This window comes from Zea mays, chromosome 1 (assembly GCF_902167145.1).
Source record: "Zea mays cultivar B73 chromosome 1, Zm-B73-REFERENCE-NAM-5.0, whole genome shotgun sequence".
NCBI classification, from domain to species: Eukaryota; Viridiplantae; Streptophyta; class Magnoliopsida; order Poales; family Poaceae; genus Zea; species Zea mays.
This window is the reverse complement of record NC_050096.1, coordinates 7,224,350-7,243,662: the sequence shown is the minus strand read 5'-3', so window position 1 is coordinate 7,243,662 and position 19,313 is coordinate 7,224,350. Positions and strand designations below refer to the sequence as shown.

The following is a 19,313-nucleotide window of genomic DNA, read 5'->3' as shown; positions in this document are numbered from 1 at the left end:
TGGAAGCAGCGAAACAGGTGTGTTTTTGATGGTGCTCGACCCTGCCTTTCTACCTTAGAAGACGGATTTAAGGACGAGATGAGATTGTGGGTTGCTGCTGGAGCCAGGAACCTGCACTCTCTTTTCAACCCTGGATAAAGAAAAGTCTTGAAGCCTATTGAAAGATTGGGGTGTTAGTGTGTTGTATATGTCTATGTTGTGTGTGTTTTGTGGGTGTGAGTGTGTGTTTTTGTTTTGTGTGTGTTCTGTTTGTCCCGGGCCTCAGGCCTTTTTTCCTCTATTTTAATTTAATGATATGCAGCCCTCCTGCGTAGTGAAAAAAAACTTCACATAAGCGGGTATAGGGACCCACGAGTTTTTTTATATCATTAAACATCAATACATCGTATACAAGCGAATGAACAAGACCGTTTTCGTAGGATTACACATTTACAGTACAAACTAGATCTACAAATGGTTATACAACACGCTGTCTTGGGGTTTGTTCTCTCTTCTCGTAGAGCATGTACAGTCGCTACAAATTATAGTGGTTAGTTGTAAGTAGGGTAAGCAACCTTCGGATGCAACTGTGCTAGTGAACATTTGGGATATTGCTATCTAAAGACTGCATCCAGATTATTGGTTCAGGAACCTGCCAGCTTCAGTTCAGAATGATTTAATATCAATTCTGCGATATTCCCTTGGGTTGTTCTGTGCCCTCACCAACGAAGCCTGATGCTTCAGCCAGAACTTCAAGCTCTTGGTCACCGCTCAGAATCTGAAAAGGTACATAATCAACTTGTAAACAAATCAGAATAATCAAATGTGAATGCCCGTAAGTGTGTTTCAACTGTAGGTGTTTAACCCTGGCAGTGACCCAAGTTTAGCACCATTCAGTTTGCCCCATACAAAAACTGAAATAGAGGCATTGCAGGCAAGAAAACATGTTTCAACATAACAGTGTCTACGGAAGGAACACATCATGTCTTCGTGAGAACATCAAAACTGCAGGGAACTACCTTTCCGTTGATGAACCATGTTGGAAAACCTTCAAGACCAGCAGCGGCACATTCAGCGGTCATTTTCTTTCCCTTACCAGCTCCATTTGGGAAACATTCCACATAATCCAGAATTTTCGTAGCTTCATGACCAAACATCTGCATGAACATTTGGTTGGATTGGAAAGACTTTTTGATCACATTTATACTCTTTCATTTTGGAATTTTGGCCAGTGCAGCATCAACAAATAAGTTCATACCGTATTATCGTTATATTACTAGCACTATAATAGAGTTCTCCAAGCAAGTTTGGCATCTACAAGACTACAATCCCTCGCAACAGAATAATGTTCTACAACTGTGAAATCGTTTTGTATTCGGTTAGGATAAGGTGAAAGAGTGTGTACCTGTTTTTGTTCATTGCAATGAGAACACCAGAATGCTCCATACATCTTAGCACCTATAGAGTGCAAATGTTTAGCCAGTGCAATGGCAAATGGGGATGATTCGGTTGATATCTCTGTTTCATACGGCTGTAATACGAAATCATCTGTGCTGCATAAAATGAACAGGAGAATCTTAGAGTCATTTCCAATGGTATCAAAGAAAAGGAAACATAAACTACCTCCATTCCAAATTGTAAGTCGTTTTTGGCTTTTCAAGGTACATAACTTTTGTTATCTAACTAGGTATATGTTATGTCTAAATGCATAATAAAATCTTTGTATCTAGAAAAGCCGAAACAACTTACAATTTGGAATGAAGAGAGTAGTAAGTTCACATAGTGTACTATGAGAACAACAAAATAGAGCAAAGAAACAAAGCAATTTAAGGAGCAGAATATCTGAGACATCAATAAGGAAGCCTCACCCTTTCAATTGAGTAGTAGCAGAACTATATGAGTTTGTCAAAGCAAGAGCTATAATGACAGCTACAGCTAACTGAATGCCAGCGAACTTCTGGATACGTTCAAAACCGATGTCCTGGAAGTTCAATAGTGATCATGGTTACCTAACTGGATTACACAGTTACAGGCTCAAATGAAGAACAATCAGTTTTGTTAGTGGCTACATACCTTTACTCTGATGAAGAGTAGAGTGAATGAGAGAAATGCTGAGAGCAAACAGTACGAACATGACACCCCAATAAATTTAGTGCTTAGAATATAAAGAAAATAAACACTCGCAGTTGCCATAGAAGTAGCAACCAGAAGCAATATCAATCTAACATCCAGGTCATCTGATCCTTGGAGCAAGTCCTTTCCATTTTTTTGCAGAGAAAGTGCGGTAACTAAACCATATGCCACCAGACCAACTATGGGAAGAGGTATCCCTGTAAAATTGAAGAGAGACCAACCGTTAAGTACTTAAATGAAAAGGCATAGCACTGTGCATTTGTGATTAAGTGTTTTAGCAAATTAGAATACTGCAGTTTAGTAAAATCAATCATATAATTGATTTGTAAAAGGATTACCAAAATCAACCATTACTCGGAACTAAAATGCAGGAATACCATAATCAGCCACTACATGGAACTGGTTAAACCAAGAGATTACCGTCGTACCGAAGAGCAAAGCACAAAGAGATTGCTTATACAAATCGATCTAAATCTCATGAGCCTGATGCCACAGTTTAGTGCACATTTACCAACAAGCTGTCAGCAACACCACCAAGAGATTACCAAAGACGACGGAGTAGTCGCTGTCGAGGACGTCGCCACAGCCTGCGCCAGTGATGGGGCAGAACGCCTCGGAGCCCGTGAGCTTGAGGTAAGTGAGGTAACCAGTCTCCAGGAACCCCAGCCCAGCGACACCCGCAGACCAGGTGCTCGTGGAAATGCCCAGCAGAGAGGAAGGGGGCGATCTTGCAGATTTGTCCAGCGGCGGGGCGGGAGGGGCGCCGGAGATCTCCTGCTCCTGGGAAGAAGAATCCGCGCAGCACCTGAATTGTGTGGCTCTCTGCGCGAAGATGAGAACACGAAAATGGATAGCACCACAGAATTGTCGAGCCAAACAGGAGGTGGGAAGAGGGGTGAAGCTAGGAGGGCGGAGAGGAGGGGTCATGGGCTTGTACCTTGATGCGCGAGGAAGCAGAGGGCGTACTTGCGACGGCAACGCGAGTTAGCGACGGTAAGGAGATGGCGAGGGCTGCAGACATGGTCGCCATGGGCGGAGGTCAGTGGTGACCGATTAGAGCGGGCAAGGCGAGCTGACTACACGCGACCACGCCTGCACCCCAGAGCAGCGATCCAGGGGCTCTCTATCTCTAGACTCCACTCCTCATGGATTGGTAGTGGATGGGCCTGCCTATCTTCTAGTGGGCCTATTGTTTGATCCATAACCAGCCTGGCCCACAAATACATTACACATCGCCGCCAGCGCGGTGCAGCCACAGGAACGCCGTGAACGGTACCGATAGGATATTATTTGAGTATCTGATCGTTCGAAGAGGTTAATTATTCGGATGTATAGGCTTTTTGAATATCCACAGTATATTTGTATTTTTGGATTTGGAATCGAGTAATATAGTTTGGATATCAGATACGAATATAGGATGACTGATATATGTCGGAATATCCGGATATCTTCTCGGATATCCGGATAGATATCCGGATATCTTTTTCAAATACATGTGTGCATTTTGATGATTTTTTGAAGAAGAAATTAATAATGCACTAATAAGCTTAGAAAATCAATAAAATTTACGGAGGCGTAAATATGTCCATTTATATTCCTCAAAAATATTTAGACCATAAAATTCATAAGATGCCATCATTTTTCTATTTTACTTTCACTTGTTGCATGAGTTATATGTGAAATAACTCTAAACATCTAAGTTTCAATATAATCAATATTTCACTTTATCATTTTTATATGGGGACTTGAGGTTATCTTATTATAGAATGTTTATTAGTTTTGGTAACTTATTTACAATTTTCGGTCGAAACTATAATATTCTATAAATTTAATTGTATTTAATGATTTTCTACATAAAGAAACTAATAATACACTAGTAGCCTTAGAAATTCATGAAACTTTACATATGGAATAGTTTTTACTATAGCCCGTCTATAGTATTTTATAGCTCCTGACGAAAAGCCGCTGCTAGACGCCTTATCCCATTATTTAAAATCTTGCAAAGCAGCATTCAAATTTCAGAGAAGTCGAAAAAATCCATACATCCCCCTCGAAACAGAAAAAAAGGGAAATCACAATGCAAAGGAGTGAATGTCTGGATTACTTGAAATATTTTATATAAATACAGCCACAAATTGCCAAGTCTTATTCTGTATATACAGCCCAGGATGTCAGAAAACTGGACACGGATTGACCAATAGGTGACCAAGAATACATTCAGGCAAAATGATGGTACAACAAGCCTTAGATGGCGAACAGTGAATTGCAATACCCAGCTGCCGGTTCAGAAACGAAGTTTGATTGGCGAACGGTTAGCACTTCACACTGCTAACCTTTTTGTTTGGGCGCCCATGTACAACCACATTATATCCTGCAGTTTGCCGCTGTAGGATGATGCGTACAAGCACACCAAAAAAATCATTTTCTATGTGGACAAGGATCATTTTCGTCTGAAAACTGAATAGAGCAGCTGTGACAGAGACACAAAGAAATAGGAACTCACTGCAGTACACGAATTGGTTAAAATCTAAAGTCACTCTTCCTTGCTTGCTTGTATCGAACGAATTGAACAGGTTACTACATAAATGTAGTAGTAGATTAGTTAAACACAAAACTTTACCATGGACAAAACTTCACCACAGAACCCAAGAAAATACTCCAGATATAAACTGCACAGGTAGAACTATACTTTTCAACAAACAAGATAACTAGAAAGCACAAGGATTCTAGGTGTCAGGGAGAACATACCGAGCTGACTGAACAAAAATGCAGAGTGATATAAACTCATCCAATTGAATCATGCCCTTCTTGCTCTTGTCAAAGCTCTGAGAACACCCAAGTATGTTATTGAATAAAAAATGGTGCTCGAAATAAAAAATGTTTCCTCACTACTAGGTTTAAGCTGTGTACAAGGAAATTAATGTGATAGTGCAGTACCGCAAAGAAAGAACAGTGTGCTAGAGTACTAGTAGTATTCTTCTTCTGGAAGAAAGTGAACAAGATGGTAAACTACCTAGATTTACATACACCCTTGGCTCAGTTGACTAAATTGTATGACCTATTTCAACCTCCCATAAAATGTTGATGGTACAACAACTCAACTAGGAGGTTGCAGCCAAAGCAACACTGGTTTAACCAAAATGCTCAGATTGCAAGAAAAGACAGCTTAGGCTGCCTCCAACAACACCCAGTAAAGGGTTCGCTACGGTAAATTTAGCGTTTTTTGAGCTCCTGTATGCCCCCAGCAAGGCACGGTAAAAGCATCGCTATAATATAGAGGGTCCTCCTCGCCCGCTACATTTGGCGCACTTGCTTCGTTCGCTATTGTCTCCGCCTGTTCGCTCCCGTCCCGGCTTGGAAACTTCCCGTCGTGCTCGCTATGCATCACCTCGTCTATGGCGTACGGCTCCGACGACGACTGCACGATGGTGGCAAGGCTAGACGACTGTCGCCGTTGCGCTGCCTGTGGTGTCACCCGATCTACTGCAACAGGTGTGCGCTCGCGCAGCCGTGTTGGGCCCTCCGGCGATGTTGCCGCCGGTGGCATGGACCTGCTGCACTGTCGTGCCCTCGAGCACTCTTTCTTCGTCGCCCTAGACATGCTTCATGTTCCCTCACGACTCTGCCTAGTCATCTGCTCCACGGTCCTTGCTTCGCAGCCACAGCAGGCAGTACCGGGGCTTAATGCGATCTACGTGCTTGACGAAAGGTTTGTGTAGAACGAAAATGAATAAAGTATGTTGCTGGTTGGAGTTCGTCATTTTAGTACGCATGGAAGCAGTTTGTACGCATGGAAAAGGAGAGTGAAGTCAAAAAGGTGAAATACAAATTTAGAACGTGTTCTCGAATTCAATTTTACAATATATATGTATTAAAAAATTTTGTTATTTGTTTTCATAGTATATATACGTTCGCACATTTGTTGTATTAAAAAATGTTAATTATATTATTTTTTAATGACAAGCGGTCCAAATCAACTTATATGAAAAAGAATGAATAAATATGGTAGTTAGTGGATTCTGTTAACACTGTATATATAGAGGATCGATTTTATGGGACGTTGCTGGAGATGCAGAAAATATAGAGGACAAAATCTTTTAGAGGATTCCGTAAAGGACATGGAATATTCTTTTAGGGACAAAATTTAGGGGACGTTACTGGAGACAGCCTTAGGACAAATAACTTATGTGTTAAGATTTAAGTTTAAACAGGCCTAGGATGAACTCCCTTTAACAAGACAGGATTCACCATGGGCCAAAGTAGAAGGCAGCTGAATCCTCTTCCTTACCTCACAAACAGTATAGAAGGCTGGTGAATCCAACGAGAAACCAAGTTTGATTAATGCCTGTAATAAACATGGAAGTAAGAGGGGGTATAGCAACCACAAGGATCTAAGACTCCATTTGGATGAGCTAAACTTTTTTTATAAGCTGCAATAGCTAGACAGAGTCAGCTAATAGCTTATTTTAAGCTAGATGGTTGAATATAGTTCAAAATGGGCTATAAACTAGACTATGAGCTAGGCTGTTTGAATCAGCTAGAGCTTTTTTAGAAGCTAGCAACCTATTTTAGCTGATACAAAAAAGACCTGAAAGAGCTGAATATACACAGGCCGCCTAACTGGAGAAACTAACATATTACCTGGTACACCTCCTCAAGACTTAGAAATCCACGACCCCTGAAGTTAACAAGAAAACCAAGAATATTAAAACTTATAGTGTGGGTCCTTAAGAAGCTGCTAGCTAGTAGCTACAATCTATCACATACAGAAACAACATAAGAAGCTCGGTAAGAGGAAACTAAAACTCATGAAAATGCAAATCATGACAAAAAAAGACTTCAGGAAGCGCAGGAACAATCTCCAATCTTGATGTTAGAGATGTCAATAATTTTTTTAGGAAACAGGAGGGGTTGCCCTAACAGTATGTTATATATTATAAAAAAATGAATTAAAAGGGTGGGGGCACAAAGAAAAGCCAGTTCAGGGAACAAACGAAAATAAGTGAAAGACAGTACCTATCCAGGGTGGAAAACACATTTTGCACCTGCAAATTGGAAACAGGAAACACCTGCGATTACGATGAGTCGCACACAAGAAACTTACAGTTAAGGATGCAGCACAATGAGTCTATTTCTATTACTCTCAAATATACCTTTCATTGCACACCATAACTTTTGTGCATTATCATAACGAAACATCTTCTGTATAACTTATATAAGCCTAAATAACATTCTCACGGCCATTAGTTGGTATGAGACATATCAGACCCAGTTGATTATGAAACAGAAAAATTGCCTGTTGCAGAAGATGCTTGTCTGAGTGAGTAATCCACTAATCATCTAATCCTAATTCCTAAATGCGCAACAGATCCAAATTAGAGAAGCCACATACATACCTTCTGTAGGAATTTGTTAAGAGCCAGAAACTCTGCGAAGGGAAAACAGATATAAGAGTCTAGAATAACTCATAGGTCATAACTGGATAAGTCACAATGAAAGACTAGAGCTCCACCAGCTCTCTTCATTCACTTAGAGCATCTCCAAAAGTTTTTCAAAATTTCCTTCTCTAAATTATCGTTTGGAGAGTCATTTGCATAAAATCACATTCTATATCTTTTTACTCTCAGCTTTTAACCATTCTCGTTTTCTATCTTTGGTTAGCAAGAAATATGGAATGGAAGATGGTTATATTTGGATAACTATTTAAAGAAGTTGTTTAAGGATATTTTTTCCCACCAAAACCTCTATTCCTGGCAATTAAGAAGTATATAGAGTTTGGAGTTGCTCTTAGCAATAATGGTGCGCCTAACCTTCGAAGTTCATGGTGCCATTCCGATCGAAGTCATACATCCTGCACCAAAAGGCCGTTATCGTTGCTAGCCGCGAAGTAAAAAAAAAAAAACCCGGAAAAACAGAGGGAAGTAGGGAACATAACAGAAGGCAAGGGGTGAAAAGACGACCTAATCATCTGCTGCACGACGGAGATGGGGAAGTTGAGGTTGCCGACAGCGAGCGCGCCCTGGTGATGGTGGGAACCCAGCCGGTTGGAGCGCGTTAGCGATCAGCACTCAGCACCTCTAACGGTAGAACGGATCGGCGGGTGAAGGCTATGGCGAAGAGGGGAGCGAACCTGGAGCTGGGCAGCGGTGATGTTGCCGGTGCGGCCGGCGTCGACGCGGTCAAACCACTCCCGGAGCACCACCGCGTTCTCCATCTCTTGCCCCCGGCGTGGGGTGGGGACGGGGAACCCGCAAGCGCGAGGAGACGACCGGAGCGCCGGTCAGTACAAAGGACTAGACGGCAGAAGAGCAGAAATGAAGCGACGCATCAGCCCCCTCCAGGGTAAAGGTACAACTTTCTGCTTGGATTTTCGATCACATGGTCAATTTTAGAACTGCAAAGGCTGACGGCACAGCCAAATCTTGGCCACTTGCATTTTTAGTAAACGTTTGGTTTGCTGCCTCACTTAGGCCTTGTTCGTTTGTCCAGGAATGGACCAGGAATCAATCCAGCTGATCAAAACTTATATAAATTAGAGAACCAAACCGGTTAGAATTTGTTCTAGGCCTCCATTCCGAAACAAACGAACGGCCCCTTAGGCTTGTTCGTTTGTGCCGGATTGGTGGGTCGGAACGATTCCTAACCAAATTGTTTCTCTAATTTATATAAACTTTGACTAGCTGGAACGATTCCGGGTGCAATCCGACACAAACGAACAAGACCTTAGCCTCTAATCTATGGAATAAAGTTTAGAAGACTAAAACTTAGTCTCTACCTTATTTGGTTATAAGGACTAAAAATATTCAAAATATATTAAATAAATCATAAGAGGACTGAAATATCCCTCGTTAGTGCAACTGAAATAAAGGAGGAGTAAAAAGTGGAATTCATATAGTCTAGTCCCTTTTAATGACTCCTTAAGGGACTAAAGACTAAAACAGTTTAGTCCATGTTTTAGTCCCACCCTTTAGCAATTTATGGACTAAGGCCTCGTTTGGTTCCTTTAGTCCAAGAACTAAAGTTTAGTTAGGAAACTAAAATTTAGTCCCTACCATGTTTGGTTCTAGAGACTAAAATTATTCAAAACACACTAAACGAATCATAAGAATACTAAAATACCCCTTAGCATTCTCCCGCTATTAGTGTAACTGAAATAAAGGAGGGACAAAAAGTGGAATTTATATGGTTTAGTCTCTTTTAGTCACCCCTTGAGGGACTAGAGACTAAAACAGTTTAGTCCTAGTTTTAGTCACACTGTTTGTCAATTTAGGGACTAAATATGACTAAAATGAAGGGACTAATCTTTAGTCCCTCAAACCAAACGGGCCATAAATAAGACTAAAAAAGGAGGGACTAATCTTTAGTCCCTCAAATCGAACCCTTACTACAGTTTACTACATTTAAGATTATACAGATTTAACTAAATTTGACATGTTTAGCCACAGTAAGATAAGATATTTCTTTTTATGTATAGGTTTGTCGGGGACCATAATTAGGGGTACCCCCAAGACTCCTAATCTCAGCTGGTAACCCCCATCAGCACAAAGCTGCAAAGGCCTGATGGACGCAATTCAGGTCAAGGCTCCGCCCACTCAAGAGACACGATCTTGCCTCGCCCGAGCCCAGCCTCGGGCAAAGACAGCCGACCCAGGAGAATTCACGTCTCGCCCGAGGGTCCCCTCAAGCAACGGGCACACCTTCGACTCACCCGAGGCCCAGCTCGGGCAGGCTTCGCGGAGAAGCAACCTTGGCCAGATCGCCTCGCCAGCCGACCGGATCGCAGGAGCATTCAATGCAAGGATCGCCTGACACCTTATCCTGACGCGCGCTCTTCAGTCGACAGAGCCGAAGTGACCGCAGTCACTTCGCCCCTCCACTGGCTGACCTGACAGGAAAACAGCGTCGCCTGCCCTGCTCCGACTGCTATGCCACCCGCCAGGGTGAGACTGACAGTAGCCAAGTCCAGCCTCGGGCGCCATAAGAAGCTCCGCCTCGCCCGACCCCAGGGCTCGGACTCAACCTCGACCTCGGACGACGGACTCCGCCTCGCCCGACCCGAGGGCTCGGACTCAACCTCGACCTCGGACGACGGACTCCGCCTCGCCCGACCCCAGGGCTCGGACTCAACCTCGACGCCGGAAGACGATCTCCGCCTCGCCCGACCCCAGGGCTCGGAGTCCACCTCGACCTCGGACGACGGTCTCCGCCTCGCCCGACCCTAGGGCTCGGACTCAGCCTCGACCTCGGACGACGGTCTCCGTCTCGCCCGACCCCAAGGCTCGGACTCAGCCTCGACCTCGGAGGAATCACCGCCTCGCCCGACCACGCTACAGGGGGGCCATCATTACCCTACCCCTAGCTAGCTCAGGCTACGGGGAACAAGACCGGCGTCCCATCTGGCTCGCCCCGGTAAACAAGTAATGATGGCGCCCCGCGTGCTCCATGACGACGACGGTTCTCAGCCCCCTACGGAAGCAAGGAGACGTCAGCAAGGACCCGACAGCTCCGACAGCTATGCTCCTACAGGGCTCAAGCGCTCCTCCGACGGCCACGACATCACATGAACAGGGCGCCAAAACCTCTCCGACAGCCACGTCGGTCTGTACATAGGACTCTGGCTTCCCTCTGCTAGACACGTTAGCACATTGCTACACCCCCCATTGTACACCTGGGCCTTCTCCTTACATCTATAAAAGGAAGGTCCAGAGCCCTCGTACGAGAAGGTGGCCGCGCGGGAGGACGGGCTAGCGGACAGTCTCTCTCTCTCTCTCTCCCTCGCGAACGCTTGTAACCCCCTACTGCAAGCGCATCCGCCCTGGGCGCAGGACAACACGAGGCCGCGGTTTCCCCTTACTGTTTTCCCCCTTGTGTTCCGTCTCGCGCCGACCCATCTGGGCTGGGACACGCAGCGACAATTTACTCGTCGGTCCAGGGACCCCCCGGGTCGAAACGCCGACAGTTGGCGCACCAGGTAGGGGCCTGTTGCGTGTTGACGAACAACTTCTCGTCAAGCTCCAGATGGGTAGTCTCCAGAAACCTCTCCACCCCGGGACGATGCTCCGTTTCGGGAGTCTCGAGTTCATGTCCCTCGACGGCAGCTACGACATGATACTCCTTCCTCCGCCGCGCGACAACGACAATGGCGGCCGTCAGCCCGCCCGCCGGCGGCGGAATCGACGACGTCTTCCCCACGTGGCGGAAGAACAACATCCGGGTCTGTCCCGTCACCTTCCCCGCCGACGGGGGAGGAGGTGGGGCAACCATGGCCAAGCAGGAGGCGGCACCTCGTCGGCTGTCGAGCGAGTCGACGGCGCCGGCGCCCCAGCGGGGGACACGTCGGGCGTTGACCTCGCGTCTGAGACGAAGACGAGCGTCATTTCCCCACAACACGCCAACCCCAAGCAGACGGACGACGCCAGCACGCTCGTGAAGGACTTGCTGGGCGTTAGCCTCGTACCTGAGATGACGGTGCAACCCGTCCCTGATGCGACTTCGTCACCATCCGTCGATCAAGAGGTACCGTCTGTTTCCTATCCTGTGCCTTTTAGATTCAGCTTCGACCCACCGAGCGATCCCGCTTCGGTGGATGCTTTCATAAAGGCATATCTGAACCTTTCGAGGTACCATATGTGGTCAACCTGGGACCAACTGACGTCTGTCTCGACCTACGGTCCCCCAGGTTCCGAGGAAGATGACGAGCCTAACTCTGGTTGGGATTTCTCTGGTCTCGATGACCCCAGTGCCATGCGGGACTTCATGACCGCATGTGACTACTGCCTCTCTGATTGCTCCGATAGTAGCCACAGCCTCGGCGACGAGGACTGTGGCCCAAGTCGTGATTGTTTCCACGTCGATCTAGGGGGTCTCGACGAAGGCAACCATCTTGGTTTGCCGGAGGACGGCGATCCCCCTAGGCCTGCGCCTCGCGTTGACATCCTTCGGGAGCTAGCTGTGGTCCCAGTCCCTGCGGGGGGTCAGGACGCACAGCTCGAGCAAATCCGCGAGATGCAGGCCAGGCTCGATGAGGAAGCAGGACAACTTGTGCAGCTCCGGCAGAATATCGGGCAGGAGTGGGCAGGCCGAGCACCGCATCGCCGATGATGCCAGGGCAAGGCTACCCCCGGCTTCCAGTGGGGTCGGCCAGAACCTGGCTGCAGCAGCAATACTACTCCGAGCGATGCCGGAACCATCCACCACCGAGGGGTGGCGTATCCAGGGAGAGCTCAAGAATCTCCTGGAGGATGCCGCGGTCCGACGGGCCGAAAGCTCTGCCTCCAGAAGGCAAGGGTACCCCCGGAGCATCGCGCCGCGACTTCCCGATTCATGCGGGAAGCCTCAGTCCACACCGGGCGCACGCGCAACACAGCGCCTGCGGCCCCGGGACGCCTCGGCAACGAGCACCACCGCCGCGACCGTCGAGCCCACCTCGACGATAAGGTGCGCCGAGGCTACCACCCCAGGCGTGGGGGACGCTACGACAGCGGGGAGGATCAGAGCCCCTCGCCCGAACCACCCGATCCACAAGCTTTCAGCCGGGCCATACAACGGGCGTCGTTCCCGACCCGGTTTCGAACCCCGACTACCATCACCAAGTACTCGGGAAAGACAAGGCCGGAACTGTGGCTCGCGGACTACCGGCTGGCCTGCCAGCTGGGCGGACTACCGGCTGGCCTGCCAGCTGGGTGGAATGGCCTGCCAGCCTCAGTCCACAACTTCATCATCCGCAACCTTCCCCGGTTCCTCTACGACGCCGCCCGAGCCTGGCTAGAGCATCTGCCCCATGCGCAGATCTCCAACTGGGACGACCTAGTCAAAGCCTTCGCCGGCAACTTCTAGGGCACATACGTGCGCCCTGGGAACTCCTGGGATCTCCGAAGCTGCCGCCAGCTGCCGAGAGAGTCCCTGTGGGACTACATCCGGTGATTTTCGAAGCAGCGCACCGAACTGCCCAACATCACCAACTCGGACATCATCGACGCGTTCCTACCGGCACCACTTGTCGCGACCTGGTGAGCAAGCTAGGTCGCAAGACTCCCACCAGGGCGAGCGAGCTGATGGACATCGCCACCAAGTTCGCCTCTGGTCAGGAGGCGGTTGAGGCCATCTTCCGGAAGGACAAGCAGCCTAAGGGGCGCCGGCCGGAAGACGTCCCCGAGGCGTCCGCTCAGCGCGGCACGAGGAAGAAGGGCAAGAAGAAGTCGCAAGCGAAACGCGACGCCACCGATGCAAACCTTGTCACCGCCGCCGAGCACAGGAACCCTCGAAAGCCTCCCGGAGGCGCCAACCTGTACGACAAGATGCTCAAGGAGTCGTGCCCCTAATATCAGGGTCCCGTCAAGCACACCCTTGAGGAGTGCGTCATGCTTCGGCGCTACTTCCACAAGGCCGGGCCACCGGCGGAAGGTGGCAGAGCCCACGACAATGACAAGAAGGAGGGCCACAAGGCAGAAGAGTTCCCTGAGGTCCATGACTGCTTCATTATCTACGGTGGGCAAGTGGCAAATGCCTCGGCTCGGCACCGCAAGCAAGAGCGTCGGGAGGTCTGCTCGGTGAAGGTGGCGGCGCCAGTCTACCTAGACTGGTCCGACAAGGCCATCACCTTCGACCAGGGCGACCACCCCGACCGCGTGCCGAGCCCGGGGAAGTACCCGCTCGTTGTCGACCCCGTCATCGGCAACGTCAGGCTTACCAAGGTCCTCATGGACGGAGGCAGCAGCCTCAACATCGTCTACGCCGAGACCCTCGGGCTCCTGCAGATCGATCTGTCCTCGATTCGGGCCGGCGCGGCACCCTTTCACAGGATCATCCCCGGGAAACGCGTCCAACCCCTTGGGCAACTCGATCTGCCCGTCTGCTTCGGGACTCCCTCCAACTTCCGAAAGGAAACCCTCACGTTCAAGGTGGTCGGGTTCCGAGGAACCTACCACGCAGTGCTGGGGAGACCATGCTATGCCAAGTTCATGGTCGTCCCCAACTACACCTACCTCAAGCTCAAGATGTCGGGCCCCAACGAGGACATCACCGTCGGCTCCACGTACCGACACGCGTACGAATGCGACGTGGAGTGCGTGGAGTACGCCGAGGCCCTCGCCGAATCCGAGGCCCTCATCGCCGACCTGGAGAGCCTCTCCAAGGAGGCGCCAGAAGCGAAGCGCCACGCCGGCAACTTCGAGCCAGCTGAGACGGTTAAGTCCGTCCCTCTCGACCCCAGCAACGACACCTCCAAGCAGGTCCAGATCGGCTCCGAGCTCGACCCCAAATAGGTAGCAGTGCTCGTCGACTTTCTCCGCGTGAACGCTGATGTTTTTGCGTGGAGTCCTTCGGACATGCCTGGCATACCGAGGGATGTCGCCGAGCACTCGCTGGATATCTGAGCTGGAGCCCAACCCGTGAAGCAGCCTTTGCGCCGATTTGACGAAGAAAAGCGCAGAGCCATAGGCGAGGAGATCCACAAGCTGATGGCTACAGGGTTCATCAAGGAGGTATTCCATCCCGAATGGTTAGCCAATCCTGTGCTTGTGAAAAAGAAAGGTGGGAAATGGTGGATGTGTGTAGACTACACTGGTCTAAACAAAGCATGTCCGAAGGTTCCCTACCCTCTGCCTCGCATCGATTAAATCGTGGATTCCACTGCTGGGTGTGAAACCCTGTCTTTCCTCGATGCCTACTCAGGGTATCACCAAATCAGGATGAAAGAGTCCGACCAGCTCGCGACTTCTTTCATCACACCTTTTGGCATGTACTGCTACATTACTATGCCATTCGGTTTGAGGAATGCGGGTGCGACATACCAAAGGTGCATGAACCACGTGTTCGGAGAGCACATTGGTCGAACGGTCGAGGCTTATGTCGATGACATCGTAGTCAAGACGAGGAAAGCCTCCGACCTCCTCTCTGACCTTGAAACGGCATTCAAGTGTCTCAAGGCGAAAGGCATAAAACTCAATCCCGAGAAGTGTGTCTTCGGAGTCCCCCGAGGCATGCTTCTGGGGTTCATCGTCTCCGAGCGAGGCATCGAGGCCAACCCGGAGAAAATCGCGGCCATCACCAACATGGGGCCCATCAAGGACTTGAAAGGAGTACAGAGGGTCATGGGATGTATTGCGGCTCTGAGCCGTTTCATCTCGTGCCTCGGCGAAAGAGGCCTACCTCTGTACCGCCTCTTAAGGAAGACCGAGCGCTTCACTTGGATCCCCAAGGCCGAGGAAGCCCTCGGGAACCTAAGGTGCTGTTTGGATGGAGAGTGAAGTAGCATGGAGCGGTTCCATCCACAATATACGGTTGTTTGGTTAGGGAGCAGCCGGAGCGGAGCGGTTCCAACAAGCGAATATGCTCCAAAGATGCTGGACCGCGAGAGACCTCCAAAATGAGCGGACCGAGCGGCTCCGTCCCGAGCGCGCTCGCGTGATTTCTCCCGCGCGTCTGTGCCTTCTCCCGCGCGCTGTTCCCGCGCAACGTCTCCTCCCGCGCCGCCACAGGTAAGCACTGCCGCCGGCCCTTCCTCCTCATCCCGTCCAGCCCTTCCTCCTCCTCCTCCGTCCGGCCAGGCAGCCATCAGCTCCCTCCGTCCGGCCAGGCAGCCATCAGCAGGACGACAGCCGACAGGGCCTGGCTGGGCGGCCTTGGATGGAGCCGCTGGCAGGGCGGCCTGGGGCTGCGGGCAGACCGGTGCCGCGCCGGGGCGCTGGGCTTGACCGCTGGTCGCCGGGGCGCCGCAGCCCTGCCTGGGGCAATGGGGCGCAGGCGCGCAGCGCAGGGGCGGCGGGCGGCCTTGGAAGGCGGGGCACAGGCAGGGGCGGCAGCCTGGGGCGGCGGGGCGCAGGCACGGTTGCTGGGACGGCGGGGCGGCGGGCACAAGCACAGGCACAGGGGCGGCGGGCTGGTTGGGGAGACGACGGGAAGCGCTGCGTTGATTGTTAATTTTTCTTCCATATTGCGATATTGAACGTTGATTGTTAATTTTTCTCTTTTAACAGGTCTTCTGCGCCTTCATTTTGGTCCAAGAACTTTACACAGGAACGCAAGGTATTACCATTACTACCATACCTCTATTTTGCTATTGATATTGTATCTTGATGTGCTTTATGTCTTGATAATATCATCTTTGTTGTGTGTAATTCTAGATGGACAATGACAATGAAATTCTTGTGTATGTTGCGGCTGCTCACATGATGCTTTGTATGATGGCGATGGTTATTAGGTCTACAAATATGAACCGTCATGCTCATGCACCGGTAGGACAAATTACCTATGGACCTATTGATGAGAGGGATAGGAAAAGATTTGAATATCTTAATGACAAAATTTGGAGGAATGATGTCACTTTTGTAAATTGTATCTAGTTCTATAGCTCACATACATGTTCTTATATGGTAGGCAAGTTTTACCTAGTTGATGCTGGTTATGGAGCTAAGCGAGGCTTTCTACCTCCTTTTCGTGGTGTAAGGTACCACTTGAATGAGTGGGGTGTGAACCCTGTTCAAAATGAGAAAGAATTGTTCAACCTTAGGCACTCATCCCTCAGAATTACAGTAGAGCGTGCATTTGGTTCTTTGAAAAGGCGATTCAAAATTCTTGATGATGTTATACCATTTTTCCCTTTCTCAACCCAAGTAGAAATTGTGGTTGCATCATGCATTATTCACAATTGGGTCATAGAAGATGGTGGTGATGAGCTTATCCTACTGGAGTCCGATGATACACTTCCTTCTATCACTCATCAAACCTCAACACATGGTCAAGCACAAGATCATGCTTTTATGGTTGATTTTAGGCAAGAAATCGCCAATGCTATGTGGGAGGATCATCAACAATATTATGGCAGCACGACTTGATGTTATGTTTCTTTTATTTATTTGAATCTATGTATCTTTTATTTCTATGAACTTATGTACTTTAATTTCTATGGACATGGTGGTTGTATTTCTATTGAACTTTGTAATTTTCATTTCAATGTACCATTTATGTACCTTTTATATTGCTGAAAATGCATTTACTTATTTTTCCTACAAAGCTTGATCCAATGGAGGGAGAGGGGAAAGGTGGTGCTGTTTGGACAGCAAGCCAATCCAACTTTATGCAGGTTTTCCTTGCCAATCTTGTAGTGGATGGCATCAAAACAAGCACCGGTGGTTTCAAGAGGGTTCACCTCAATGCTTGTGCTAAAGCTTTGAATGAGCATTTCAAACTTAATAGGACTGCTGAGCAAATTTCTAACCACTTGAAGACAGTGAAGAAGAAGTACGTTAGGATTAATCAACTTAGGGCTGAAAGTGGGTCTGGTTGGGATGAAGATTTATTTATGGTTACAATGGACCATGAGCAGTACACAACCCACTTTGCGGTAATATATTAGTGTTGTTTTTATCCTTCTTTTGCTTGTATTATTGCTGTCATGTGAGTACTAACATGGTTGTTTCATGCTAGAATGACAAGAACAAGGGGGATGATGAGTACATCAACAAACCATTACCTTACTATGGCAATTTAGCAACAATATATGGTAATAGTACAACAACAGGAAGGTTTGTGAAGACCTCAAATGACCCTCTTGGAGTAGATGAGTTGAATACCCAAAAAGAAATGGAGAACATTGGGACACCAACTAATGGTTTGAATGACAAGGAAGGCAGCCCACCTAAGAGGGACGAAGGAGGACCTAGTAGACCATCCAAGAGAGCTAAGAAGGATGAATGTGGAGCAGATCCTTTGGTTCAAGCCTTTCAAAGTGGTGCTGAAACTATAGCTAATGCTATTGAAAAGGCTGCAGCAAGTAAAGGTTTGCCAAACGGATTGTTTGAAGCGGTGGACAGCCTTCCGAGATTTGAGCTTGAGCACAAGTCTAGGTACTACTCTCATATGCTTGGTGATCCTAATCTTGCAAATGGTTTCATGAATGTGTCCGTGCTTTACAAGATCACAATGATGACCGATTTCATGAACAAGAATATGTAGGCTTCCTAGGTACTTAAGTAGACCTAGTTGGATGATTCTATTGAGTAGTCATGGACTCTTGTGGTATGGATGATTTTGAGACATGCATTTGTATCCATGAACAAAGCTCTTTGGATATTCTTGCATGTCATGGTGGTTGTATTTTGGGATGGTGATTGATGCCATATTGAACTGGGAATCACACTATATTGGACTGCTCATATGTTGAGTATTTTGTGCTGAATGTGGCTGCTCATATGTAACCGCATTGTTGAGAACATTGTGATGGTAATGAGTTGTTGTATGTTGATCATAGTGTGTTACAATTTGAAATTATACTCTAGTTCCACTCTTGAACCAAACAAAGAATGGAGCCGATCCGTTCTACTTCACTCCGGAACCAAACAAAAAATAGAACCGCTCTGTTCTACAATACCAAACACAGAGCGGAACGGCTCCGCTCCTGGAATTGGAATGGAGTGGCTCTACTCCAACACACTCTTGAACCAAACACACCCTAAAGGCGCTCCTTACAAGCGCGCCCATCTTGGTGCCCCCCGCTGCCAGAGAAGCCCTCTTGATCTACGTCGCCGCTACCACTCAGATGGTCAGCGCCGCGATCGTGGTCGAGAGACGAGAAGAGGGGCACGCATTGCCCGTCCAGAGGCCGGTCTACTTCATCAGTGAGGTACTGTCCGAGACCAAAATCCGCTATCCGTAAATTCAGAAGCTACTGTACGCGGTAATTCTGACGCGGCGAAAGTTGCGACACTACTTCGAGTCTCATCCGATGACTGTGGTGTCATCCTTCCCCCTGGGAGAGATCATCCAGTGCCGAGAGGCCTCGGGTAGGGTTGCAAAGTGGGCGGTGGAGATCATGGGCGAGACAATCTCGTTCGCTCCTCGGAAGGCCATCAAGTCACAAGTCTTGGCGGACTTTATGGCTGAATGGGTTGACACCCAGCTTCCAGCAGCTCCGATCCAACCGGAACTCTGGACAATGTTTTTCGACGGGTCGCTGATGAAAACAGGAGCAGGCGCGGGCCTGCTCTTCATCTCACCCATCGGGAAGCACCTCCGCTACGTGTTGCGCCTCCATTTCCCGGCGTCCAACAACGTGGCCGAGTACGAGGCTCTGGTTAACGGGTTGCGCATTGCCATCGAGCTAGGGGTCCGGCGCCTCGACGCTCGTGGCGACTCGTAGCTTGTCATCGACCAAGTCATGAAGAACTCCCACTGTCGCGACCTGAAGATGGAAGCCTACTGCG

General features: G+C 48.6%; 3 protein-coding genes across 6 annotated transcripts; 1 reads left to right on the top strand and 2 right to left on the bottom strand.

The window, feature by feature from the left end:
* Nucleotides 1–327: 327 nt before the first annotated feature.
* LOC100193951 (Thiol-disulfide oxidoreductase LTO1) lies at nt 328–3,189 on the bottom strand. Its single transcript, NM_001139020.1, has 7 exons — nt 3,050–3,189; nt 2,658–2,934; nt 2,053–2,309; nt 1,848–1,960; nt 1,385–1,532; nt 999–1,136; nt 328–757 (listed from the first exon to the last, which is right to left on the bottom strand). Exons 1-7 carry the CDS (start codon nt 3,140–3,142, stop codon nt 662–664), a joined length of 1,122 nt encoding a protein of 373 aa, NP_001132492.1. The 5' UTR covers nt 3,143–3,189; the 3' UTR covers nt 328–661.
* A 1,001-nt stretch (nt 3,190–4,190) lies between these two features.
* Nucleotides 4,191–8,520, bottom strand: LOC100277112 (uncharacterized). 4 transcript variants are annotated; one of them, XM_035965699.1, is made up of 10 exons: nt 8,243–8,520; nt 8,073–8,131; nt 7,923–7,963; nt 7,509–7,540; nt 7,129–7,181; nt 6,754–6,790; nt 6,401–6,457; nt 4,861–4,937; nt 4,616–4,689; nt 4,191–4,496 (listed from the first exon to the last, which is right to left on the bottom strand). In XM_035965699.1, the coding sequence occupies exons 1-10, from the start codon at nt 8,324–8,326 to the stop codon at nt 4,477–4,479; spliced, it is 534 nt and encodes a 177-aa protein (XP_035821592.1). In that variant the 5' UTR covers nt 8,327–8,520; the 3' UTR covers nt 4,191–4,476. The 4 variants fall into 4 exon arrangements, with proteins under 4 accessions (XP_035821592.1, NP_001144244.1, XP_035821593.1 ...); NM_001150772.2 differs by having other exon boundaries at nt 4,213–4,496; nt 7,129–7,157; nt 8,243–8,430; XM_035965700.1 differs by lacking the exon at nt 4,191–4,496 and having other exon boundaries at nt 4,616–4,781.
* A 6,821-nt stretch (nt 8,521–15,341) lies between these two features.
* On the top strand, nt 15,342–18,459 carry LOC103631655 (uncharacterized). The gene is made up of 4 exons (XM_020547089.3): nt 15,342–15,590; nt 16,089–16,137; nt 17,126–17,455; nt 17,539–18,459. Exons 1-4 carry the CDS (start codon nt 15,442–15,444, stop codon nt 18,064–18,066), a joined length of 1,056 nt encoding a protein of 351 aa, XP_020402678.2. The 5' UTR covers nt 15,342–15,441; the 3' UTR covers nt 18,067–18,459.
* Nucleotides 18,460–19,313: the final 854 nt, after the last annotated feature.

What these genes read in the sequence shown, in the direction of transcription:
- LOC103631655 (XM_020547089.3), top strand. Translation starts at nt 15,442, where the DNA reads ATGCTCCAAAGATGCTGGACCGCGAGAGACCTCCAAAATGAGCGGACC. An exon ending in CTCCTCCCGCGCCGCCACAG is followed by an intron (nt 15,591 to 16,088) that starts GTAAGCACTGCC and finishes CTCTTTTAACAG; the next exon opens with GTCTTCTGCGCCTTCATTTT. An exon ending in ACTTTACACAGGAACGCAAG is followed by an intron (nt 16,138 to 17,125) that starts GTATTACCATTA and finishes TTTCCTACAAAG; the next exon opens with CTTGATCCAATGGAGGGAGA.
- LOC100193951 (NM_001139020.1), bottom strand. Translation starts at nt 3,142, where the DNA reads ATGGCGACCATGTCTGCAGCCCTCGCCATCTCCTTACCGTCGCTAACT. An exon ending in TACTCTTCATCAGAGTAAAG is followed by an intron (nt 1,961 to 2,052) that starts GTATGTAGCCAC and finishes TTGAACTTCCAG; the next exon opens with GACATCGGTTTTGAACGTAT. An exon ending in CATGGTTCATCAACGGAAAG is followed by an intron (nt 758 to 998) that starts GTAGTTCCCTGC and finishes GTACCTTTTCAG; the next exon opens with ATTCTGAGCGGTGACCAAGA.
- LOC100277112 (XM_035965699.1), bottom strand. Translation starts at nt 8,326, where the DNA reads ATGGAGAACGCGGTGGTGCTCCGGGAGTGGTTTGACCGCGTCGACGCC. An exon ending in GTCGTGCAGCAGATGATTAG is followed by an intron (nt 7,964 to 8,072) that starts GTCGTCTTTTCA and finishes CTTTTGGTGCAG; the next exon opens with GATGTATGACTTCGATCGGA. An exon ending in ATTTTTGTTCAGTCAGCTCG is followed by an intron (nt 4,690 to 4,860) that starts GTATGTTCTCCC and finishes ACATTTATGTAG; the next exon opens with TAACCTGTTCAATTCGTTCG.